The sequence below is a fragment of the Protopterus annectens genome, chromosome 7.part0 (assembly GCF_019279795.1).
Source record: "Protopterus annectens isolate FY-2018-M chromosome 7.part0, PAN1.0, whole genome shotgun sequence".
Taxonomy (NCBI): domain Eukaryota; kingdom Metazoa; phylum Chordata; order Ceratodontiformes; family Protopteridae; genus Protopterus; species Protopterus annectens.
Genome location: NC_056739.1, coordinates 390,935,632 through 390,960,372, shown reverse-complemented (window position 1 = coordinate 390,960,372; position 24,741 = coordinate 390,935,632). Strand labels below are relative to the sequence as shown.

General features: G+C 38.2%; 1 protein-coding gene across 1 annotated transcript in view; it reads right to left on the bottom strand.

Moving 5' to 3' along the window:
* The window catches only part of LOC122806482 (potassium voltage-gated channel subfamily D member 3-like), a 495,277-nt gene that overhangs the window by 96,073 nt on the left and 374,463 nt on the right, over positions 1-24,741 (bottom strand). Inside the window, exon 3 of the mRNA XM_044076958.1 lies at positions 1,712-1,804. Coding sequence (XP_043932893.1) covers positions 1,712-1,804 — 93 coding nt within the window. The remainder of the gene's footprint in view (positions 1-1,711; positions 1,805-24,741) is intronic.

Sequence of the window (24,741 nt, the reverse complement as noted above, 5' to 3'; positions counted from 1 at the left end):
AGGTATACTGCAAAATTATCTCTTGGCTTTCGAAACATATTTACTGCTGCAAACATTTTTTGCTGGGATGCAAAAATGTTCCACACATATTACCTCAAGCTAATGTCATGTCAATACACAATGGTTCCATCTTTTGATATTCAAAACAGTCCTTATATTTCGAGTACAGATTGTTGATCTTTTTACCTCTCATGCCACCTTAGCTTGGGGTGGAGACGCAAATTAGTTTTATTTTTTCCACCACATTGCTCGTCCATATTTTTATCTTAACACCTTACACTCATGATTATCTCCTCTTATAGTGGGCAGCTGGGTTGAGTTACTTTTCGAAGCAGCCTTTATACTATGGTTAATAGAATTCTCTGATTTGCAGCTTGATCATCCCCTCTGCCAAGGGCGCATTGAACTTTGCCATAAAAAGTGACATATGCTCTCGTTCACATGTACTGCAGGTATTCATTGGCCACCTTCTCTTAATTGTTGTGTTGAGGTTAGTCATTCAGTCTTTATGGGGTCAAGCTGACCTGGCAAAAACACATCATCTTTCTTTGTATAGGAAAAGCTGCCCCTTAGATGTATGATGCTTAGGCCTCACACCCTGCCACTGGTAATTGTGTGAAGCTTGGAAGATTGCTTCATACCCCTTCCTTGGGTAGGGTGACCTGCCCCTGGGACGTATGATGCCCAATTCCAGCCTACCCTTCATCAAAGGCCAGGGGCTTATTCCCAAACTTGGGTGACTGGAAATGCAGGTAGATGGCTTGTGTTTGCACATTTAGGCAGCTGATTTTTTAGAGCAAGTTAACGTGCACCCACCCTTTCACTTCTAAACAATACTTAGTGTCAAAATGGGTTGCTTTCATGTTCAGTAAGAGTGCTGAGTGAGCAATGCAAAACAGTAAGCATAAACATGCCTTTTACTTGCCAAACTATGTTGTACTCCAATGTTTAAATATCTAACACTGAATAGATTTCCAGCTTACAAAAAGGTAAAAAAGGCAAACTAATAAAATCTGTTCTTGCTTGTTTTGTTACTATAAAAGGGGAAGATGAGGGAATCCTAAACATTTTGAATATTTTCTTGACTCAGTAAAGCCAAGCAGAAAGTCCCTATAAACCTTTTCTCAGAATTTAGTGACTAAGTATGGGGATTATTTTAGTATTTCAGCTGTAAGTGATGTAATGTGCAATAAGAAATAATTGTAAAACTCCTGTTGTTAAAAACTTAGAAATTGTGTGTGTGTGTGTGTGTGTGTGTGTGTGTGTGTGTGTGTGTGTGTGTGTGTGTGTGTGTGTCTGTGTGGTGGTGGTGGTGCACCGTAGTGCAATGAAGGGAAGCAGTTACACCACGCATAATAATTTACTGCTGGTTTTAATCTGGGTTAAATATAGTCTGGTACCGCTTTATGCTAAAAGCATGCCTTAGTATGATTACAGAGAAAAGAACACTGCCTGCAGTATGCCTAACTGCCTTTGTTGTGTTATACAATCAATTCAGAAATATTGCCTCTGAGATTATTATATAATAAAAGGCAAATGACAGAATTCTCATTTATCCACAACTATTTCAAAAGTCCTCATCTATTTAACATTTGAATAGCTTCTTGCCAAGCTTGCTAACAGCCAGTCCGGATGCTTATTAATGCTTTTGACAACACAAACCTTGTTATTATAAATCAAGATTGTGAATATATGTCAAGTCCATACTCACAGTTGTTTTCTCCAGACAGTGCAGTAGGTGGTGGTGTTGGCTTTCTATTAGTGAGGTTGATTTGCTCATATGCTGCTCATCGTCTGTGGAACCCTGCAAAACAATAGATAATTTTATATAAAATATCATTTTGGATAATCACCAACAGCTTGTATAATATTTAGAATTTATATAGTACAGCATCAAAAGTTGGAAGCTGTTTATGTGAAAAAGAATACACTATATGAACAGAATACTTAAAAACCTCTCTGACGAATTAAGAAATTTTGAAATCCCATAATGTCTGGGAAAATACTTCATAATTTGTTTGCATAGGCACGAACTACATATCTTACTTTTAAAGAATAAATACTTTTCAAATTGTACATTGACTACATTTTTTGTTATAAATGCTGTGTACCCATTTCAGAATGGTTATGGGATTAATAGTACTATATCTTTTAAAGGAACTAGCACACTGCTGATGTGCAAGTGTTTTTCTTTTATACTAGAGTTGGTGCAATGCAAATAGATAGCAATGGTTAATCTAAACATGTTAAGCCATCTATCAACTGACCCTGCTGCTTCTGTTATTATCCATTGCCAAACGCAGGTTTATAATACAACATGGCAAACTTTATGCTACAGTAGCTTATAAGAAGTATGCAGCACTCATCCATTCAATTGCTGTCAAAACTCATTCGACTCCTATAGAACCAAATAGACAGCTGATACCATTCACAGAGTTTACTAGGCAAGCAGGGAATGTAAGTAGATTGCCAGGCCTTTCTTTCCTATTGCACATACACTGCCCACACTAAGAATATTTCGAGTCACCAGCCCTCTTACTGCATGTCTTACAGATGTGTAAACACAAGAAGGCCATGCAGAGTTTACAAAAAAGATATGTGACCTGAACAGGGAAACCTCTTGTTCTGAGGCAACAGTGCTACTTACTGGGCCACTATGTTGCCAATGAAATATGCTTACAGTGGGTAAAAAAATATGCTTTCTTTGAAGATGCATTTCAAATCAAGGGTTCCTGCTTATTTAACTTATCAATAATATTGATCTAAGATATTCTCACTTTCATTTAATTAAACTGAAATCCAAATTATTGTGCTGTACATCAAACATACAAGTCATAAAACAGCTAAAAATAAAATTATAGTTAAATGAAACCTGCTCACATATGCAGTACAGTATGATAAAACACAAAAGAACCGGTCACATTCCATACTTTGGCCATTGTAAGAAAATGTAGCCACGATGATAACTTGTATGTCTCTTTCTGTCCCCATCACAGTCATTAATGTGCTGACTGCTTAAACAATGAGCATGTGTGAACGATAGTGAACATCCTGTTTCATGTCTACAATCAGTGAGCAGCTGGCTTTGCTAATAGCAGAGCTACATGGCCATTGCTGCATTATGGGATGGGATATGACATGGTTTTTGTATTGTACTGAATGAAGGAATGTTTTCTCTGTTGTGATACAGCATTGCAGAATATTGCATAGTGTATTGCAAGTACAGTGTTGTGCCATATTTGACAGTTGCTGTACTACTGTCTATTGCATTATATATTATTTTATATTACTTACTACAATCACATTATCTGCGCTATATTACATAATCTATGTTGTGTCTTAAAAAACAATATTTGACTACTGCAGTCATTTGATAGATAGATAAATAAATAAATAAAGATTACCAAAGTCAAGACTGTGTTTTTATCAGCTTCCTATTGAAATGCAGAATCTCGAAATGCCAAGTACCAGCAAGCTGAAAAAAAAGACCAATAACACAGTAGAAGAGTGAATCTCAAACATAGCTGTTCTCCTTTAAACTTGTTTTTGTAGGGGGAAAGCCCCTCCTGCACCTCTCCATGTGTGGGGCAAGTCCCCCACACCCCCAGAACTTATATATACCAACTCCAAGATAGCCGTATATTGGAATAAAAGGAATATTCTGAGAAATGGTATTTCAGAATTAGTATAAGTAGGGCCGATCTTTCAGCCATTCTGTCTACGTATTTTGGGACTGTCTCTAGCGGGTCCCAACATTTCAAATGGTTACCACCTTTATCATAATATCTGAGTTTATACTTATTTATATGCATTCATTAACCTGGAAAAAACATGCAATCACACAGACCTTTATTAGACTCAGCCCAGGAGCACTCCTGGTTAAGTGACTTGCTGAGAGTCACACGTTAGATAAATGGAGGCTGCGAGAATCAATCGACCATTTTAATATAATTTTACTGAATCACACTCAGTCTGTGAAAAGTCGTCATGACGAATTCTAGTATACCCGAAATAAATATCGAATTCAAAATTCCCGACCACTGTGGACCTAGGAACAAGTGTTAACATGGGTCGAGAAGGGGGTGAGATTTGTCTGTCAGATTTATTGGTGTTCGGCATTTTCATTGTTCGGTTTTCGGACTTGATGCAAGTTAGATTCGGACGAGTGTGATTCAGTAAAATGATAATAAACCCAATCAGTCTGAGTTCAGAAAACGCATAGCAGAAGGGACAAGTAATGAGGAACTGAGTATAATAAAGTTCATTAAGAAGTTAGAAGTAGGCATGATACTGTGCCATACAGACCAATGACAGAACTGACGAATCACATGTGGGTGGGATCATCAATGTGCATTTAGTATAATTTCTTGGGCTATAGAAATACAAGTATGGAATTGCTAGTTCTGTCTGACTTTTGAAAACATGACTTGATTGCATACTGTATATCAACATCATAAAGTGAAAGCTGTACTACGGTGCGAGTTAGGAGGAATCAAAAGATCACTATTTTTTTTTTATTCTGGGAACTGGATAACATGGTTACCACCAGACGAGTCATTTGGCATGACTGAGTTCAGTAACATGTATGAGATAGTAGTATAACTAGTTAGTGAAATGCAGTTAATCAAAACATGCTTCAAGAAACCATAAAAAATGTAAAAAATGGTGTCTTATTATAGATCGTATTTTTCAGTAAAGCTTGCTGCAGTTGTAATTTTAACTTATGCTGATATGCAGGGACATCAGAACTTGTATAATTTATCTGGGATGCAAAAGGCATAGTCCTTTGAACAGGGGTGTAGAACATAGTCCCCTCATAGAAAATGCTCTTTTAAGAATTTTTCTTCTCTTCTAGCATGTGTTTGTTGATGCGGTATCTTCAGTGTAGTGTGCTTAACTCAATGAAGCATTATATTATAGTCATACGTCTATGGAGGAGGACAGTGAAGTGTCATAAGAGTCACCAGAGGCTAGGCTAGCAGCCAAATGGGAAGACTACAGTGTAACTCACGGTGCACAACTCCAGACAACGGTTTTGTTTCACATACAGAGGATTTTACAAACTGCAGATATAAACATATTTTTTTTATCTGTGTGTAATCCTGCTTGGAAAACACAAGCATCTAATGTGATCATAGGTTCATAGATTAGTACTAGGCTAACTGCCCTTGTGAGACATTTTAAGCCTAGCCAGTTGCCCCATGTGAGAATCAAACCCTGCACCTTGTGTCTTTAAGGTAAGCACATTAACCATTATGCTAACCTCCACACCTGAAACTGTTCTGTCCCTAGTGGAAGGCATGCAGGGTAAGACTTCTTCAAATAAACACATTATAACTAGAGTGACACCCCTCTGATTTAGTAGCAGGGCATGGGACAAGCAGGTGCTCTGTAAATGTATATCTTTCAGACATTTTACCAGAGATGAAGTTCTCCTTATCCTCAAGGTACAGATTTGATTAGATCTGCTGTTATGACTTCAGGAGGCACAGACATTTGTATGTGAAGTACTTGGGATTTGCCCGCAAACACACACACAAAAAAATACATTGTTTTGCTGTCTCATTAATTGCAGACTTTTAAAAAGAAGATGAAAGTAAATTGTACTTGTTAAGTACCTTTTCTGTGCCGACCAGCTGTCTGGCTGATTGCTGTCACTCTACCCATTTGTTCCTTACTGGGTGAGAGTAAGTCAGGGCACAACCATCATCCAGGCAGCCAATCTGAGGATTTTTGGACGCTGTGCTCTGACATCCTTCTGTGTACTGCATAAGCTCTCACAAGTGAGACTTGCAATGGGTGCATTGTGGGACCATATCAGATTTCCATGACTGGCACATATCCTCAGACACCCATCCCATAGGTTCATAGGTGTTTACTATGCTAACAACCACAAGGGCCTTTTTAAGCCTAGCCATGCATCCCAAATCTTTGACAAGTTCTGATACCCTTGATAAGTGTAAGCATGTGCCTGGGAGATGAACCATTTACAGGTTACCTCTGTCCATTAGAGATATAGGTCCCAAACCGGGGATGAATTTCTAGTTTCCCATCCAATTGTCCAAGTTGCATTTGAATTGTTTTAACATGATTTAACACTATATTAAGTATTTACAGAGTTTTTTATACAATGAGCCTTTCTGTTTTATTGGTATAGACAGGATGCAAATAATACTATTGGTTGTTTTAATTTTAATTAGAGTACTTAAGGAGTAATTTGACTTGAATAATTTGTCTGATGAAGTCTCACTATAGATGTGGACGAAAACGCACTTGTTTGATAAAGCGTTTATGTGGATTATCTGTTGGCGATCACAATAAAGCTAGGTTTCTACAGTTGGTGCACAGTTTCCATTTGTTTGGACTTACTGGTTACTTTTTCGTGCTTGGGTGCCTTCACTTGATTTATTGCAGTCCTGGTGCCCTGCAATGGAGAACAGTTCACCAACTTTAAACCGCGAAGAAGTGGGACAGTCACGCAAGCTGATCGGTCAGCTTACAGAGTTAATTGAACTCCTTACTCCACTTTGCTCAACGCTGATTGGCAGGAAACCTATTGACGCTGAAGTCACGTTCGAAGGGACCGAAAGGTTTGGGGCTTCGAAACACAAGAGGAAAAGACACAATTGTGGATCCAGCCCTACGTCGATAGATGATGCGGAACCGAATGGTAGCAATTTTCATCCTGCCAACACTCCGCTACTTTTGCTTCCTTCTGTTGAACAGAATAAGAACAGTTATGCAGGAGTAGCGACTAACGACCGGGTTTCTAAGTCGAACACTTTGGACTACAATGTTTCAGGTACTGTTTCCACTTCCCCAAACAACAAAAATATACAGGACTGGTTGAAATGTCCTTACAGTTTCAATTTTGAACATAAAGAGGATGATGCACCAGTGGATGGTGACTCGTATGTTTTAAAAATTGAAAAACTATCCAGATTAATGTATAGATACAAAACGCTAGGCACTGAAAACTGTTACTTGATGGAATGTATTAAGCAAAAAATTGTACCTAAAGGGCTTAGGGTATGGAAGTACCCAAATAATGTAGAACCTGGTACTGTTTTTCACAAGGAACTCATTGATGTATTTAACAAATGTGGACTTGAGATTCTTAGGCTCATTATTAAAGAAAACAATAGGATTTTAGAGAACTTAGAACAAGAGATTTTGGTTTTAGATAGTTTTATTAAAAAATATCTGGTTTTTGAAATTAAGCATGAAAGAGATAGGTACTACAGCCTTAGATCTGATATTGATTCTAAATGTAAAATGTTGGAACAAAGGAAGATTAATAAACTGAAAAGGGATATTGAGGAATACCAGAATAATACTAGTTACCCAGAGCCACCTTTCAAGAGATGGGAACACAATGATAGAATTATGTTTAGTAAAGTAACTGGGTACAACAACCAAAGGAATACCTGGAGTGAGGAACATAACAGGGGAGACTATGATACAGAATTTCCACCTTTAGGGAATGAGGACCAATACTACAACAAAAACAAACAGCGTTTTCAAAATTTTCAGAAGGGGAGGGAGAAGGGGGAGAGGGAGGTATTAATAAGAACAACTTACACCCCCACCCCCACCCCTATTTCCACCCCTATTTCCAGTCTTTTGGACAGTTCAAACTTCGGTTTGGATGATGGGATACTACGAACAGGTACTACGCACACCTTTAGGAATTTTTCTATATACAATTTTATTGATGTTCCTATCAATAAAACACACTTCGATTTACTTAGTAAAGGATTTAAATTTATCCCTAGTACAAAAGGGGACCTGGTGCAAACAATTATAGACATGAAGTTGTTTCTTAGGAAGGTAAATTTGCAAGCTATACTACCTCCAATGATACCGGAGTCTGATTCTCAACATTCTACTTTTACTAGGCGAAGTACTTACAACCCCCCATACCACCCACAAATTAAGAACCTGGACATAGTTCTTGAAAATGAAATCAGAAAGGAATTCAAACAAAATATTAAGGAATATAACCTTTCAGAAAAAGAATATGAAACCTTGAATGATTTGAGACACAATATGCAAATAAGAATCATGAAGCCAGACAAGGGAGGGGGGGTTGTTATCATGGACAACATAATTTACGAAGGTAAAATGAATAGTATCCTCAGAGAAGAAAGTAAATACAGAAGTGTATCACTAAATGAGGTGAACCTGGCCTACTATAAAATAGATACTATACTCGATAACATGATGATGGATGGCACAATTGATAGCAAGATGCACACATTTTTATTTGTACCTAAACCAAAGATTCCTATAATCTTTGGTATACCTAAGGTGCATAAGAATGTGTGTGACCCTCCATTAAGACCAATAGTAGCAGCTGATGGTTCAAAAACGCTTCCCATGGCTAAATATGTAGATTTAATGACAAAACATATTTGCAATAATAATGAATATATTTTAAAAGATTCATGGGACTTGCTGAGAAATATAACACCTGACCTCCTGACCGAAGACCTTATTTTTGTTACAATAGATGTTATCGATTTATTTACTTGTATACCCCATCAAGAGGGGATGAGAATGTTTGAAGACATGGTCTTCTTGGACAAAACATTAACACATTCAGAAAAGATAGCAATAGTGGAGTTAGCTGATACAGTACTTAAGTACAATTTTATTCTTTTTAATGGAGAATATTACCAGCAAATAAGAGGCGTGTCAATGGGTGCGGCGTGCGCACCTACATACGCTAACATTGTGTTAGCTGGTTGGGAATCCAATTTTGTCTTGAACTCAGAATACAAACAATATTGGTCTCTCTATAGGCATTATTTGGATGATATTGTTATTTTCTGGACAGGAGGTAACGACAAATTAACTGAATTCCTCGATTATATCCAGAATACTACAAACTTTCTGAGGTTTACACACACTACTTCCACTGATAGGTTACAATACTTGGATATTGAAGTGTAAAAGAACATGAACAACAAAGACCTAGAAACTAAGGTTTTCAGAAAAAGTACTTTTTGCAACTCCTTTTTGCACTTTACTAGCGCACACCCCCCACACTGTAAAAAGAATATTGTCAAGGGACAATTTGTGAGGGGGTGTCGCATGACTAGTAGGGATGAAGATTTTTTTACGGAATGCAACACCTTGGAAGGGATGTTCTGGGCAAGAGGCTACCCACTAGATTTTATTAAAAATATAAGAAAAGAGGTCGAGCAGAATAGATTAACAAAATTTAAACCTATAAAAGGCAACGTGATAAACACTATTGATTCTACTAATGATGCTGGTACTATTGTCAACTATGGTCACCCTAATAAGAAGAATAAAAAAGGAGAACTACATTATCAATCGGCTCTGATTCTAGAATTTAATTTGTTTAACCTTAAGGTGAAAAAGATATTTCAGGTGGAATGGGACAAATTTACATCTTTTTCTGACATTTTAAATATTAAGGAAGGTATTCCCAAAATAGTTTATAAGAACGCATGGAGCATTAAAAAGTTATTAGAAAATAACAAGATCAATGCTAGTAACAACATTTTTAATAAGGCTGTCATAACAAATACTATTAACGGAACTTATCAATGTGGACACTGCAATCAGTGTCAATATGTTCTCAATAAAAGTGAGATTTATTTAGAAGCTAGAGACATCAATATTCACAGTACAGGACATCACAACTGTGAATCACAGGGAGTGGTATATATGGCTATGTGTTCAAAATGTAACTCATTCTATGTCGGAAAGACAGAAAGAGTGCTGAAAAAAAGAATATATGAACACACATATGAGATATTTAAGAATAAAGAAACAAATGCCCTACATAAGCACACAAGAATATGTAAAGATTCAAAATTTTTCTTCTTTGTGCTAGAGCAGGTCAAGAAAGAGATGAGAGGTGGTCTCTGGGAAGAATGGCTTGAGTACAAAGAATTATGGTGGCAAATACTAGTAGAAGCCACCAGGTTCCCTGGACTAAATGAACATATTTCGTTATCCTCAGTGTTAAAACTGAGAGCAGCTAAAATATAGCTTATACTTGTAATGATTCTAAACGAACAGTAGATGGTGCTATTTAAACATAAACAGATCGAGTTTTTAATGAAAAAATAAAATTTTAACACACATATATTTTTAAACTAGGATTATTTACTGTATTTAATTTATTTACAATGAAACACGAATGTATTTACACACAAATGAAAATACAACTGCTTTAAAAGCGTTTAAAGTTTTAACAATGTTTTAACATGATTTAACACTATATTAAGTATTTACAGAGTTTTTTATACAATGAGCCTTTCTGTTTTATTGGTTTAGACAGGATGCAAATAATACTATTGGTTGTTTTAATTTTAATTAGAGTACTTAAGGAGTAATTTGACTTGAATAATTTGTCTGATGAAGTCTCACTATAGATGTGGACGAAAACGCACTTGTTTGATAAAGCGTTTATGTGGATTATCTGTTGGCGATCACAATAAAGCTAGGTTTCTACAGTTGGTGCACAGTTTCCATTTGTTTGGACTTACTGCATTTGAATTGGGTTAGGGAGGAACTCTACCTCACATGGATTGGGAGCCTGTTCCATAGATGGGGTAGTCTCTGGAATACATACCTATCTCTCCAGCAGGTCCTATTTATATCACAGGCAAGGTTTAAGTCTTTAGAATAGGTAATTCTGGTGCTGTTTGTTTTGTGGATATGCAGGAGGTCCATCAGAGTGGGGTCTGACAATGTCCTGTATGCCAAACATAGATCTCCCCTCAAAAGCCTGAATACAGGGATAAGGCCTTGAGGTGTTCTGCAGAGGAAATATTGCTTACACCCTGTATTTTTTAGTGAGGAACCTCAATGGACATTCCAATTGTTGGATATGCCTGGTTAGGTAAATAAGAAAGGGGCATTGTATTCAATGATAGGTCTGAAGAATGCCAAATACAGTGGAACAATGACTTCTTTGCACTTAGATGCCATACTTTTGTTTATAAGCTCCGCAACATAGAATAATTTCCTCACCACTGAAGACACATGATGATCAAAGGCTAGATTACCATCTGTGTGTGCCCTTAAGTCCCTGACTACTGGGTCAGTTCTAAGGGCTGTGTTGTCAATATGACAATTTGGCTATTTAGACACTTACCCTGCAATCTTTAGCCTGGGAGGTTCTAGCTCACCTCCCTGCCCCCTATTTCCACCCGCCCTCAGTACCTCTATATTTATTCTTAGCCTTAAGCCCACCACTAATTACCACTAATTAGGCTACACCACTAATCACCCCCTCCTCCTACATCCAACACAATCATGCTACTACCTAATATAATAACAATCCTAACCTGCGTAGTTCTAGCTCGCATTACATCCTACCAAGGCTGCACAGTCAGATGCCCCAACAACTTCCACTGTACTCTCTAAACACCCTCCCTCAAATATTTACACTATAACTACACAACCCCTGCCACCAAAATATCTTCCAAATACACACACTCCATTACCAAACACCTAACACACTCAAAAATAAAATATCCCTAAGATACCATAAGCAATTTACTATGTATATAAAACATATCCTAAACACCCTCTATAAACTAGCCCTCACTGGAGACATCCATCCAAACCCTGGTCCTCCCAAATCCACCCCAGCCACAAAACCTAGTCCAAACAACCCCCCACAACTCAACTCCTAGCCAACAAGAAAACAACAGACCTACTTATAATGTCCTTAAACATCACAAGCATATGCAATAAAATCCAAGAACTACATGCAAGCATAAGCATAAAAAGACTATTGTCAAAACTTAAACCCACCAAACTCTCAGCTGACAGCCTCCCCTTGAATACTTGAAAATTGCAGCTGATACACTAGCCCACCCAATTTCAATTTTAATCAACCATTCCATAACAGAAGGCTATGTTCCCTCAATATGGAAAATATCCCACATCATTCCCCTCCACAAAGGCACCACCTCCACCGACCTCTCCAATTACTGCCCCATTGCTATCCTCTCCCCTCTCTCCAAGATACTTGAAAAATGTATCAACACCCAGGTGTCCAACTACCTCCTAGCTAATAATCCCCTCTCCAAAGCCCAACATGGTTTCAGGCCATATCACAGCACTACCTCCGCTCTGGTCTCCTTCACCAACACTATACTTTATCACAAAAACAATGGCCTCTTCTCTACTGCCATATTTCTAGATCTCTCATAGGCCTTTGACATGGTATCTCATGAGCTACTACTCTCTACGCTTTCCAACCTTTCCTTCTCACAATCAGCCTGCATCTGGTTCCACAGCTATCTACACAGATGCCAGCAATCAGTAATCTGGGATGATAACCTGTCACCTTGCCTCCCAGTTGCTCTTGGAGTTCCCCAAGGGTCTATCCTTGGCCATCTGCTATTCTCACTTTTCACTAACAACCTACATACTGCCACCACACAAGTATCTCTTATACAGTACGCAAATGACTATACTCTCATCTGCTCTGCCTCCACTCTACCAGAACTACAACAAATCACACAGGAATCATTCTCTTCTGTAGAAAGCTGGTTATCCAATGCTCAGCTCCTACTCAACCCAAGTAAGACAAAACTTCTCCTGTTCCAACCTTCCAAAGATACCAAAAACACCCCCCCTTCAACATTCTTGCCAAAGGCAATACCATCATCTCTCTATCACAACACACAAAATTACTCGGTGTGGAAATAGACAACAAACTTAGATTTGACACCCACATATCTCTCACAATAAAAAAAGTTCACAAGAAACTTGGTGCAGTATATCAAAGCCGCCAGTTCCTAACCAAGGTGACTAGAATCTCCATAGCCAATTCCCAGCTAATCTCCACCCTACTCTATGAATCCCCCATACTTACCAGTCTTAGACAGGCAGACCTACACAAGCTGGATGCTTGTTACAACAAAATTGCAAAATTTGCCACTGGAACCTCCTACCACAGCCATCATTGTATCTCCCTTAAAGAACTAAACTGGCTAGAACTCCCACAACTCCTTCACTTTAATCAACAAACCATCGGTCATAAACTTAGTAACCACCCCCTTAACATCCCTTCCCTTCAAACCCTTCTCCAACCCTATCACTCCACTAGGCCCCTAAGATCAAGCAACAAAAATCAACTCACTTTTATCAAACCCAAAAACTCAGCAGGAGAAGCCATATTTTCGTGTACCATATCTAAACTATGGAACAATCTTCCACCTTCTATAAATACTCTACCTTCCAGCAGCCTTTTCAAGGCTGAGCTCAAATTCCACTTAAATTTGCACTGGCTTTGTCTTTGTTCTAATCCAGACTAACACCCCCCCCTTACCCCCCCCACCTAGACTCTTAACCCAACTATACTACCGCCACTACTAACCACAATGAGGATTAGCTAGTTGTCTTTACATACTTTAACATCTCGTCTGACAACATTGTTACTAATATTATAAAGGACAAGAAACTATCTTAACTTCAAACATTTACTGTATATACTGTTGATAATCAATATCTTGTTATTGTATTAAAGTCAACAACCTGTAATGTTGTTTACTATTGCTGCAACTTTGTATCTCTAGTTATCATGTACATGATGTGGAGCTTTTCTCCCCGGGCATCCGCTGAAAAAGGGCCTGCGTCCAGTCAGAATTTCCTGGTAAATAAAATAAATAAATAAATAAAATAAAATGATAGTTACCCTGGATGGATGACTTTCCAAAGGATACTATTATGCATTTCTTGGCATTTAGTTTTAGTCCATGACTCTGACACCAGTTGTTTGCCTGTGTCAGCCCCTCCTGGAGAACATTTGTGTCAGTATGAGATTCAATGACAGCTCATAATTTGCAATCAGCCAGAGACCACTGACATTGGCCTTGACTTCTGAGAATTAAATGCCAAAAAGGAGCGGTCCAAGGACTGAACCCTGAGGGACTCCACTTGTGACTGGCCTCTTTTTAGAGGTGGACTCCCCAATTCTAACTTTCTGGGTCCTGTCTGTAAGCCAGTTGACTATCCACTAGGTGACATACAGGTATGTACCTAACCTCTTGAGTTTTTCAGCACTACCCAAGTAGGGTATTGTGTCAAATGCCTTGGCCAGGTCAAGGTAGGCAGTGTGAACAACTTTGCCCTCATCCATTGCTTTGGTGACCTTCTTGGAGAAGTCCACCAGGCTGAGTAGGCATGATATGCCCTCGATGAAACCAAACTGGGTTGGGTCCAGTATCTGCAGGTTTAATATATCTCTGTTGATCATTTCCATGATAATTCTTTCCATGGCTTTACATATAAGGCTAGTGAGACTTAATGGGTCTGTAATTTTCAGGGTCTGTAGATGGCCCACTTTTGTGCAGAGGGATGATTGTTGCTTTTCTTCATTCATGAGGCACAAAGCCTGTTTGGAGGCTTCAGTTGAAAAGTAATTCCAGAGGCCCTGATAGGTCTGGCATTAATAATGCCAACTAAGTGTTTAGTCTACCCTGGAAATTCACTAGCAAACTTCCTATGTTACAGCTCTCAAGCACTTCCAAGGTAGAAGTGAGCAGGCCATGCTTCTTTTCTTTGTCCCCATGTGCTTGCTTCAGTGCCTCAGCTGCTATTTGAACCAGGCTTGGTTGTGTTGTAGTCAAGACACTATCTGTCTATATATGGAACCGAGTAGGTCTAACATGTACTGTTGAAATGCCCATCAGCTGCACATTCTAAAGATTTATGATTTGCATCAACGGGCTTGATTTGTTGGTCACTTGTTACTTGGGCACATCAAATGGGAAAGGAGTTGAGCTGGCATTTGAATAAAAGCCATGCAGCTGTGAAGCATTAGGATGATGAAGTAACAATGAGATGAGAATGGAGTATTTGCTCAGAGTGTAGAGGGGAAGATAACAGATTACAATTAAGAGAGGACTCATGCTGAGAAGGAAGCTTGCAGGGATGACTGCATTTTCTGTGGAGCAAGGGTTGGAGCTTCTGAGTGGTGAAGCAATATGAAAAATGAAAGCAAGCAATCACTGTGCAAATATACTAGTTAGGGCTATAAAAGAAGAACTTGTTCACTAAAAAAATTCTGAGCTGACAAAAACATATGACGAAGTAGAAGCGCTCCTTAATTTCATTTCAGACCAGTGAAGGGAAGCCATTTCATGTACTGCACTGACATAAATGGTGTGGGTTACAAATAACAGCAAATAAGGGACAAGTGTGGGGAAATCACATGGCTGGAGATATCCTGCTATATGTGTGTGTGTGTGTGTGTGTGTGTGTGTGTGTGTGTGTGTGTGTGTGTGTGTGTGTGTGTGTGTGTGTGTGTGTGTGTGTGTGTGTATATAGATATTTTATCTACTGTATCTCTCTCTCTCTGTATATATATATATATATATATATATATATATATGGGTCTACTTCTGGTCATCTAAATAAAAATTTATTGAAGAACAGAAGAAAGAATCCAATTCTGCGAAAGTGCATTTAAGCAAAAATGCACTTTTTTGCGAATCACACCAGATATAACATACTACAAGCACATTTTTACAGGGTGGCAAGCCCCCTGCACCCTCCACACCCCCGCTACTTAAATATACTAACTCAGAGATCGAACAACAGTGCGGAAAAGGGAATATTCCGTTATTCCCACTGTACCATGCATTGGTGAAGTGTGATTCGCGAAAGTGCATTTTCACTTAAATGCACTTTCGCAGAATTGGATTCGTACTTCTGGTCTTCGATAAATTATAATTTCAATGAACAGAAGTACACCCATATACATATATATATATATATATATATATATATATATATATATATATATATATATATATATATATATTTATCTTTGTGTGTGTGTGTGTGTTTTGCATCTGTGACTACATTTCATTTGTTTATTAAGTCATATGATTTGCATTTTGGCACATATTTAAATGTTGAATGATGATGTTTAATCAGTATGTTGAGAAAGCGATTTTCTTGAAAGCTTTGCTGTTTACGACTACGGTTTTTAATAATGAAATATATGTTGCAGTGGTTTGAAACTCTTATTTTGATTTTTTCCATTGTTGTTTCTGTTGAGCTTCTGTTTAGTGGTTTGTTTGGCTTTTTTGACTTTGACTTGCCCAGATAGTCATCCCTGGGAAGGTTGTATACCCCTAAACTTATCAGCATGTCTGGCCATCATACAGGACAAGTGGATCAGGGAAACAATTTCCAGGGGGTGCACATTTCCTTTTTTGACAAGTCCCTGCTCAATATCCCAACCTCCAGATATTCTACCCTAACAACAGAAGGCAGACAAAAGAGAAATTGCCATCCTCTTAGAGGAAAGAGCCATCCTGGAAGTCTCAGACTGTTGAAGGTCCAGAGTTTATTTTAGAATCCTTTTAGTCCCTGAAAATAAGAAGGACCTCAGGTCAATACTTGAACTAAGTGCATTAAATGCATTTGTGAGGAAAACAATATTCTGGATGAAAACAATGCAATCAGTCCTTCAGATCCTAATGGAAGGAGACTAGATTTTGCCTCTGCATTTCCAGGCTGCTTATTTGCACAACAAGATTGCCAAGGTCTCAAGGAAATTCCTGCCTTTCTGAGTGGGGCCAGTCATTATCAGTTCAGAACCCTGCTCTTTCATCTCACCACAGCCCCTGGGTGTTTACAAAATGTATGGCAGTGGTCACAGCTCATCAGAATCTGCTGGGAATCAGGATACTCCTGTACCTGAGTGTCTGATTCCTTGGCTCTACCATGAGAGAATCTTTAATCAAAATGAGAGACTACTTATTGCTACAGTTATGTCTGTCCTTGGGAATCACAGTGAACACTGCCAAGTCCAGGTTGAAGCCATCACAGGGGCTAGTATAGTCCATCACTTGGGCACAGTACTAAAATTGCTCAGACTTCCACTGGGAAAAATAGTTGCTTCAGTCTGCTGTGATTCATCTTATGCACCATCCATCCAATCAGCCGCCGTATTTCTGGAGGTACTCAGTCTTATGGCAGCAGCAATTCATTTAGTTCCTTTTGTTAGGTTACATGTGAGAGTTTTCTGTGGACCCTTCATATTGAATAATCTAAGCTAGTAGATCCCATGGATCAGATCTATAACTTGTCACAGGCATCCACAGTGATAGTTACATCTATTTAACTAAGACAAAGGATGTCTCTTTAGTAAACCTCTTCGCAAGCTCACGGTCATTTGGGGAGGGTCTTATTTAGGGCAGATTGTCCAAGGGACTTGGACTCAACAAGAGGCCTTATTGCACATCAGCATCCTGATAATGAGAGCAATATTCCTTGCTTTGCAGGTCTTTCCAGACTCCTTCACAGGGTGGGAGTGCCAATACACTCTGATAGTATGTTAGTAGTGCAGTATATCAACAAACAAGTGGTGGGCGCAAGTCCTACCCTCTTTGTTGGGAAGCCATGAAGCTTTGAGAATGAGCAACCAAATCACAATGCTTTTCTAGTATCAATGCACATCCCCATTCAAAGCAGCTCATTAGCAGATGGAATAGCAGATTTGTCAGCAACATAGGTGATTTTCTTTTGCTGGGCGAAGACTTGCTGCAACCTTTTCACCTTTCCAACCACCACCAAATGCAGCATTTTTTTATTATTTTAGAATTATCTTTATTGACATCACATATTACATAGTGACATGATTCTTATAGTTATCATGTATTATTTTATATTCCATACTAGTTGCCAATTTTTTAACTGCAGCTTACATTTTACACTCAACTAAAACTCAACCAGAGCTGATCTTTTATTTAACACTCCCCTATCCCTTTTCCTTTTTCTTTGCCTATATTCTATTATTAATCCTTGTTAGGGAAGTCTCCAGTCTGCAGCCTAAATCTCTGTTTGGCCTCATCCCACCCTGACTTTTCCCTCTGTCGTTTATTTGTGCCAAAGCCCTTAGTTCCTTTTTTAATTTTTCCAACAAATTTCAGCTCCCTCTTATGTGTTATCTACATCCCTACTTTCAATCTTCCCTGTTGGCAAAATCTCCTTTCTCCATTCCCATGTTCTCAAAATATTTTCTGCTACTTTGTAAATATAATATTCTGTTTGGCTGTTATTGTTCAACTTTAGGACCTTTATCCAAAATCCTAAGTGCAACAAATTATTTTCCCTCATCCGTCATCCATCTTCAGGGCTAGACACCCTGGGACTATGTAATCCACCAGTGGCTACCAGAGCTACTTTATGCCTTCACCCCTTCCCCTTGATAATGAAGTTTCTTCAGAAAGCCAAGTTATGCAAGGCTAGAATCATTGTTATAGCCCCATTTTAACCTTTACAAATATGGATCCCTCTGCTGTGGCTTCACTTGATTCAGAAACCCTTTTTCTAGAGCTTCACTTTTGTCTTCTTTCTTACCCAACCAGCATGCTTCATTTGAACTTGTACTCCTTCAAGTTAACTGCATAGTTTCTCCAGATCCACTTGTGCCCAGGGACCCTACTAATTTCTATCACTTCAGCCAAATGGGTTTAAAATTGCAGGCCCTTGTCTGTTGTCCGCAGTTATATGATCTTTCATAATCACAGTTATTGCTACTTGCAAACCTAGCCTTTATGCCTGAGGTGCCTTCAGAACTGAATCTTAAACATTCAATTAAACTGTCAATATTCTTCCCAGAATACTTCAACAGAGGTGAATCTTAGCTACACTGCCCATATGTTTACAGGCAGTTAAGATTTTACTTACATAAGACTAATGCTTATAGAAAAGGTGATTGGCTCTTCATTGCCTTTGCCACCAACAAATTAGACTAGGAAATTTCTACTGACCCTGTATAGGGGGCTGTCTGACTGTTTCACCAAATGTAACATTTCTAGTAATAAAACAATTCCCGAGAAACCAAAAGTTCATCCATCTAGATCTAGAGGTGCATCATTACCCTTTCAAAGGAATCTATCTGTGGATAGTATTTGTGCTACTGTAACACTGCCTTCACTGCATACTTTGGCAAGAAGCTAAAAGTCGGATGTGATCTCAGGATCCAGGTCTTCCTTTACTTCAAGGTATTCTGCCATGATTGCACCCAGGACATACAATTGTGTGCAAGTGTCTGTTAAAGTGGATGGACTGGGTCATGTAAGATACAAAAGTTAACATGCTTACAGTAATAGATCTTCATTACCAGTGCCCACCAACATCAATATACCTGGCCTCCTATACCCACCAAATCACAACTAACCCTGTCCACTTTGGTTTAGCCGACTCTCCTGTGGTGCCTGTTCAGAGGAAGGCATATTTCTTCTTAATTAATCTTTGTTATGTTGATGCTGTGCTCTGACATTCACTGTCATCCATAGGTTTATAGGTGTGTACTAGGTTAATGGTCCTGGAGCCTTTACAAGCCTAACCCACAGGGTTACCCTGGCATTGTGCCACCCGACCTTAGTTCCCAGTGTCTCTGTCAAGTAGAGCCACTGGAGTGATCCCCGGGGTGAATTTTCTATTTCCCATCCATTCATCAAGATTTCGCTTGAAGAGGGCAAGTGAGGTGCTCTGCTTGACATGTATGGGAAGTCTATTCCAGAGCATGGGCAGTCTCTGGGTTATGAACCCGTCCCTCCACCATGTTCTGTTGTTTGTGGTAATGAGTTGGAGGTCTCTGGACCATGTGGTGCGGAGGGATTGGGATTTCTTTAGATGTAGCATTTCTAACAGAGCTGGGTCAGACATGGCTTTGTACGTCAAGCAGAGATCTCCTCTAAGTAGGTGATATGAGATAGAGAATAGTTGGAGTTTTTTGAGTGTGTCCTCACAAATGTTTTTTGAGTCCGTCCTCACAAATGTATTTAATGCACTTAGTTCAAGTATTGACCTGAGGTCGTTGACATTCCTTAGTTTAGCAGCCAAACTAGATCTGAAGAAGTTGGGAACAAGGAGCATTATGGGAAACAGAGGGAGCTTGAGCAATGGAAACTACAAAGGAGCTGAATCAGTGCTGCCTACAGCAACCAGTTCTGTCTTGTTGAAATGGATTGACATGGATAATGCAGATCCATCGTTATGGCAAGCACATAATGTTTTTCTTATGCTGTTAAAAGTCTTTTTACATTTGTTTGGAACCTCGACAATGAATTTCTCAGGATTGTAGCTATGCTCAGATATAACTAGACCAGGGACACAAAAATACTACTGAACTGTTAGAATTTAAAATGATGTTTATCAACGGAGAGGGATTATATGATGTGACAGAATGTTTCACTCAGGTTTTTGTTTGTAACCAAGGTTAGTTGGAGAAGGATTTACTGTATTACACTATATGTGACTGCTAGATTTCCCATCTCAATTTCAATAGGTATTTATGAACTTGGCAATATTTAATACTGTATATAGCACATTTTAGCAGGACTGTATATTCTGGAATAATGTGAGATTATTTGATGTAGCAGCATAATTATTTTTAGTAAAGGATATTTAGCATATGAACAGGCTTCCTGTAACCACTGCCATGAGTGCTGCGGCACTAGACTTTGTGTGCTAGGTTAAGCATCTAATGCTTTGTGCTTAAACATATATAACTATGTGATTAAATAGGTTCTAAATGTCCTTGCAGGCATGTCAGGAAAGGTTTTTTTTTCATCTGTTAAGCTGATTACACATAAGTAGAGCTAATTTTCATATAGTTGGGTAGAATGCTGGCGACAGTGCTTTAGTTCAAGGCTACCATATTCAGTTATGAGTGAGGTTTGAATATCAGTTTATGTGTATATCATATTTTTATTCAGGGATCACATGAATGTGTATTATGTGGGTTATAGACTGTATACATAGATTTCTATGGTTATCTTTCCAATTTGGCTAGACTAGTTATAATGTTTAGTGGTTAAATATATTTTGTTGTGGGTTTAAGTCACTTGATCAACTCTTACGGTGTTTTACAGGTGAAGTAATCATTCAAGGGTTGATTTTTGAACACTAGTCTGATCCGCAGTGGTGGTGCTGCGGTAACATTGTCGCCTCACAATAAGATGCTGTCCGGTTCAATTCTCAGCTAGAGCGTCTTCTGGGTGGAGACATGTGTGAATGGGCGTACCTTCGTTGAAGGTTGTGCATCAGGGCTGGTAACTCGGCACGTAAAATTAACTACCAATCATTAGCGGACCGGAGTTCCGCTGTGGCGACCCCTAACTGGGAAAAGCCGAAAGACACAACAACAACAACAGTCTATGCATAGACAGTAGTGTATTCCTAGTTTGCATCAGCTAACTAGTAATAGATTTGTATAAAGCATGGCACAATTATAGACTTGTATATAGAATGACATACTTACCTGTCTAGGTGGGTCTAGCTAGTTATTTATATTTTACGTTTGGTGTTTATACACTTTTCATTGGGTAATTTAAATGCCTTGGCCTTATGGTTTATAACCTCTGGCCCACCCAGCTTGTCAAAGCTAGGGGAGCTATCTGGAGTGTCATTATGAAGGATGATATATGCTGGCTTGTATGGCTAATAATGTGCCCTTGCAAGAGGAAAGCTACAACACTGTGGTTAAATGGGATTATTTTCCTTCTAGAACAGATAGGGCTTGGTTTCACTTAAGATTCCAATTATTATAAGCCTATCAGGAAATTGAAATGCATTTAAAGCAACTTGGGATACTCACTTTGGTGACATACTTTTTGAGACCAGACCTATTGGAGTAGGGCTTTCAGTATGAGTCATTACTTTTACAATGAAATGTTGTGCTGCTACTAAAGTGTATGTTAACTTCTTTATTGACAGAGAAATTAGATTACTTTGGATTAATCATGTCTTGTGATGGTCACATTATTATTTTGGAATTCAGAATGAAGTGACTAAAGGGGATGGAACAGGTGTTTGAAATACACTATGGGATATGCATATAGTATTCTGGAGAAACTAAAAGATATATGCCTACTCTAAGGTAGAGTTTGTTACTAAACTTCACTGAGTGAGTTTCATGTTGGAATGTTTGATGGGGTGACTCAGTTATTAACTTGAAATTGGTACTGGAACACTAATGACTGGATGGTGACTTAAAGCAAGACAGATGGTAAGGATGGCAACCCTAGATTATGAGCTGGTCAGTAAATACAGATAAAGAGACATTATAATATTATGGGCTTACTTAAGGACGTTTTCTTCATTTGTGATTGTATGGGAACTGTGATTGGAGTACAGGAAGCAATTAGGGAGGACTAAACAGAGATTATTTAGAGTTTGTCACTTGGTTGATCTGACTTGAGAATGAGATTTTTATTCTAAGATGTTAATTTTATTATTTATTTATTATCTGTGAACAAAGAAAGTTTGCAGAGTTATTTTCCAAGGAATGCCATTAATTTTAATTCATGCTCATGTTTTATATCAAGATGATGGGAATAATGCTTATTTTTCACATCCTAGTATAGTAGGATGCTCAGCTTTTTTATATTATTATAAATGGGAATGATTTCAGTTTTAAATGCCTCACTGGTAGACCTTTAGTTAAGTCTTTCTGTGAACTTTATTAATGAGTATAAAAGGTAATTTTGATTACTTAAATGTATCATGTTAAAGAGATCTAGGTGGATTCTTGGGGTGATTAAGCTTATCAATTTTTTTTTATTATATGATAGAAAGACCAGAATGCTTCAGATTTATGAGATAGATCATATATGTGGTACTAGTTAGTTAAATTAAACACTACTAAATTGTTATTATTATTATTAATATTATTATTATTATTATTTTATTTATTTATTTTTTTGCTTAAGGTTGGTTGGGGAGATGCCCTAGTAGGTCTACTTCAGTTTATGAATTAATATATGACCGAAACTGAAAACAATGAGATGACACCGAAACAGCACAACAACAAACGGTCACAAACCCGAAACTCAAGACACTGAAAAAACAGCTGCAGATTTTACATATATTTATTTGTTTATTTTTTGAACCTTGTACCTTTTGAATAGAGATCGCAATACAGTGAGGATTGGGAAATTCACTCTTTTCTCCACTGTAGTGCAATCTCGGAGTTGGTATATATAATTGGCAGGGGGTGTGGGTGGTGCAGGGGGTTTGTAGGAAACTGTTGTGAAGCTTAATAGAACACCACATTCATCATTTCATTGGAACAACTGTCATCCAGAAAGTGCTCCGTGTTTGCTGCAGAAGCTGCTGTAAGTCACAGTGTAGCTTAAAGGGACAGATGCCTATTTCTCCTGTAATAGATTGAATGTGTTTTGATCTTGTAAGTTTTGGTTTTGTGAACATTCATTGTTCTGCAGTTTCAGTATTGTTGTCTCGTTCTTTTCAGTTTATGTCATATATTAATTTAGTAAACTGAAATAGACCTGCTATAGCATAGGGTTGTCTGACAACAGCAGGCCAGGCACTGGACTGCCTTCTAGCTGGAGCAAGGGAGTCCATGGTTAAAGTGAATGGACTGTGACTACTGACGCAATTGACCGTATATTGCTACAATTAGGCTTATGAAGTTGACGTGATGAGTGAGTGAAGTCTGTGTTACTGGTATAGTAGATAACCATAAAGTAAGTACCATTTGATAAAACTATAATATTTTGATAGGTCACAGTGCAAGGCTTCTAGTTAAAGAAATAGGCCAGCCCTTTTCAGTATGTTTCTTACAGATGTCTGTGTATGATACTGACTCCTGTAAACATTTGTGGGTAAGATTATTCTATTTTTTATAAAATATTAGTGCAGTCCTTTTCAATGTTTTTCTTAATATCAGTTTGTGTGTAATGCTGACTGGATCTGTTCAAGATTATTTTACAAGAAATATTTTTAATGTTTTCAGTTGTATAATAAAGATGATTAAAAGTGGCTCAAGTGTTATAAAGAGTCATTAATTCATTCATTCATTGAGTCATTCTTTTATTTAGTTACCTGCTTAATCCATTTCAGAGTCATGAGAAGAAGTGTGATCCTCTTCTGGCACTCATTGGGTAAAAGATAAAGAAGTTAATCCTGAATAGCACACCAAACTATCATATGGTTTACAAACACACTCATACATACATACATTGCATGCACAGTTGTGGGCAAGTTGGAAGATGTGTTTCCCTTGACAGTCTTTTGGAGTGTGGGAAGAAACTGGACTGCTCAGTTGAAATCCACATGGATACAGCTAGGACATGCAGATTCCAAAAAGAAGGCACCCCAGCTGAGAAGTTAATTGGAGAATCAAGTAGCCAGTCATGATAAATATCCAAAGCGTGAACTTCTTCTGCCTCAGTGGCACAGTGTGCAGCACATAAGGTATCTCGATCCAACCACACCAGTTAATCACGTTATCATGCTTCTTTCTACCACTTTCTTTCACAGATTGTTTTATATATCTGCAGCAGTTTTACCAATTTAAAGGTTGATCAAAACTAATTCTAGGCTTTCTATGATCCCCTCATCTCTAGGGCTAAATATAAAATATACAGCAGTTACAAACTCTCACAGTAGACTAGGCAGTCCTGATTTAACTATCCATGCATGACACTGTTGTTTTTCTCTATTTTATTGACAAATCCAAATTATTCTTCTGGATGGGAAGACATAGACCTGTTCTTTTCTCAAGACCTCATGGGTCGGCATCCTTCATATAATTTAAAGAGGCTGAGATTTTCAAGATTCTTCTGAGTTTATGGCCTTCATCAGTTCTATCTTCTGTATTAACCTAATGTATTTGGTTAGGGATGGTATCTTAACTCATTACATTTGAGTGACGCCTCCAGGTGCATCAATGCCTCAAGGCGTCAAATATTACTT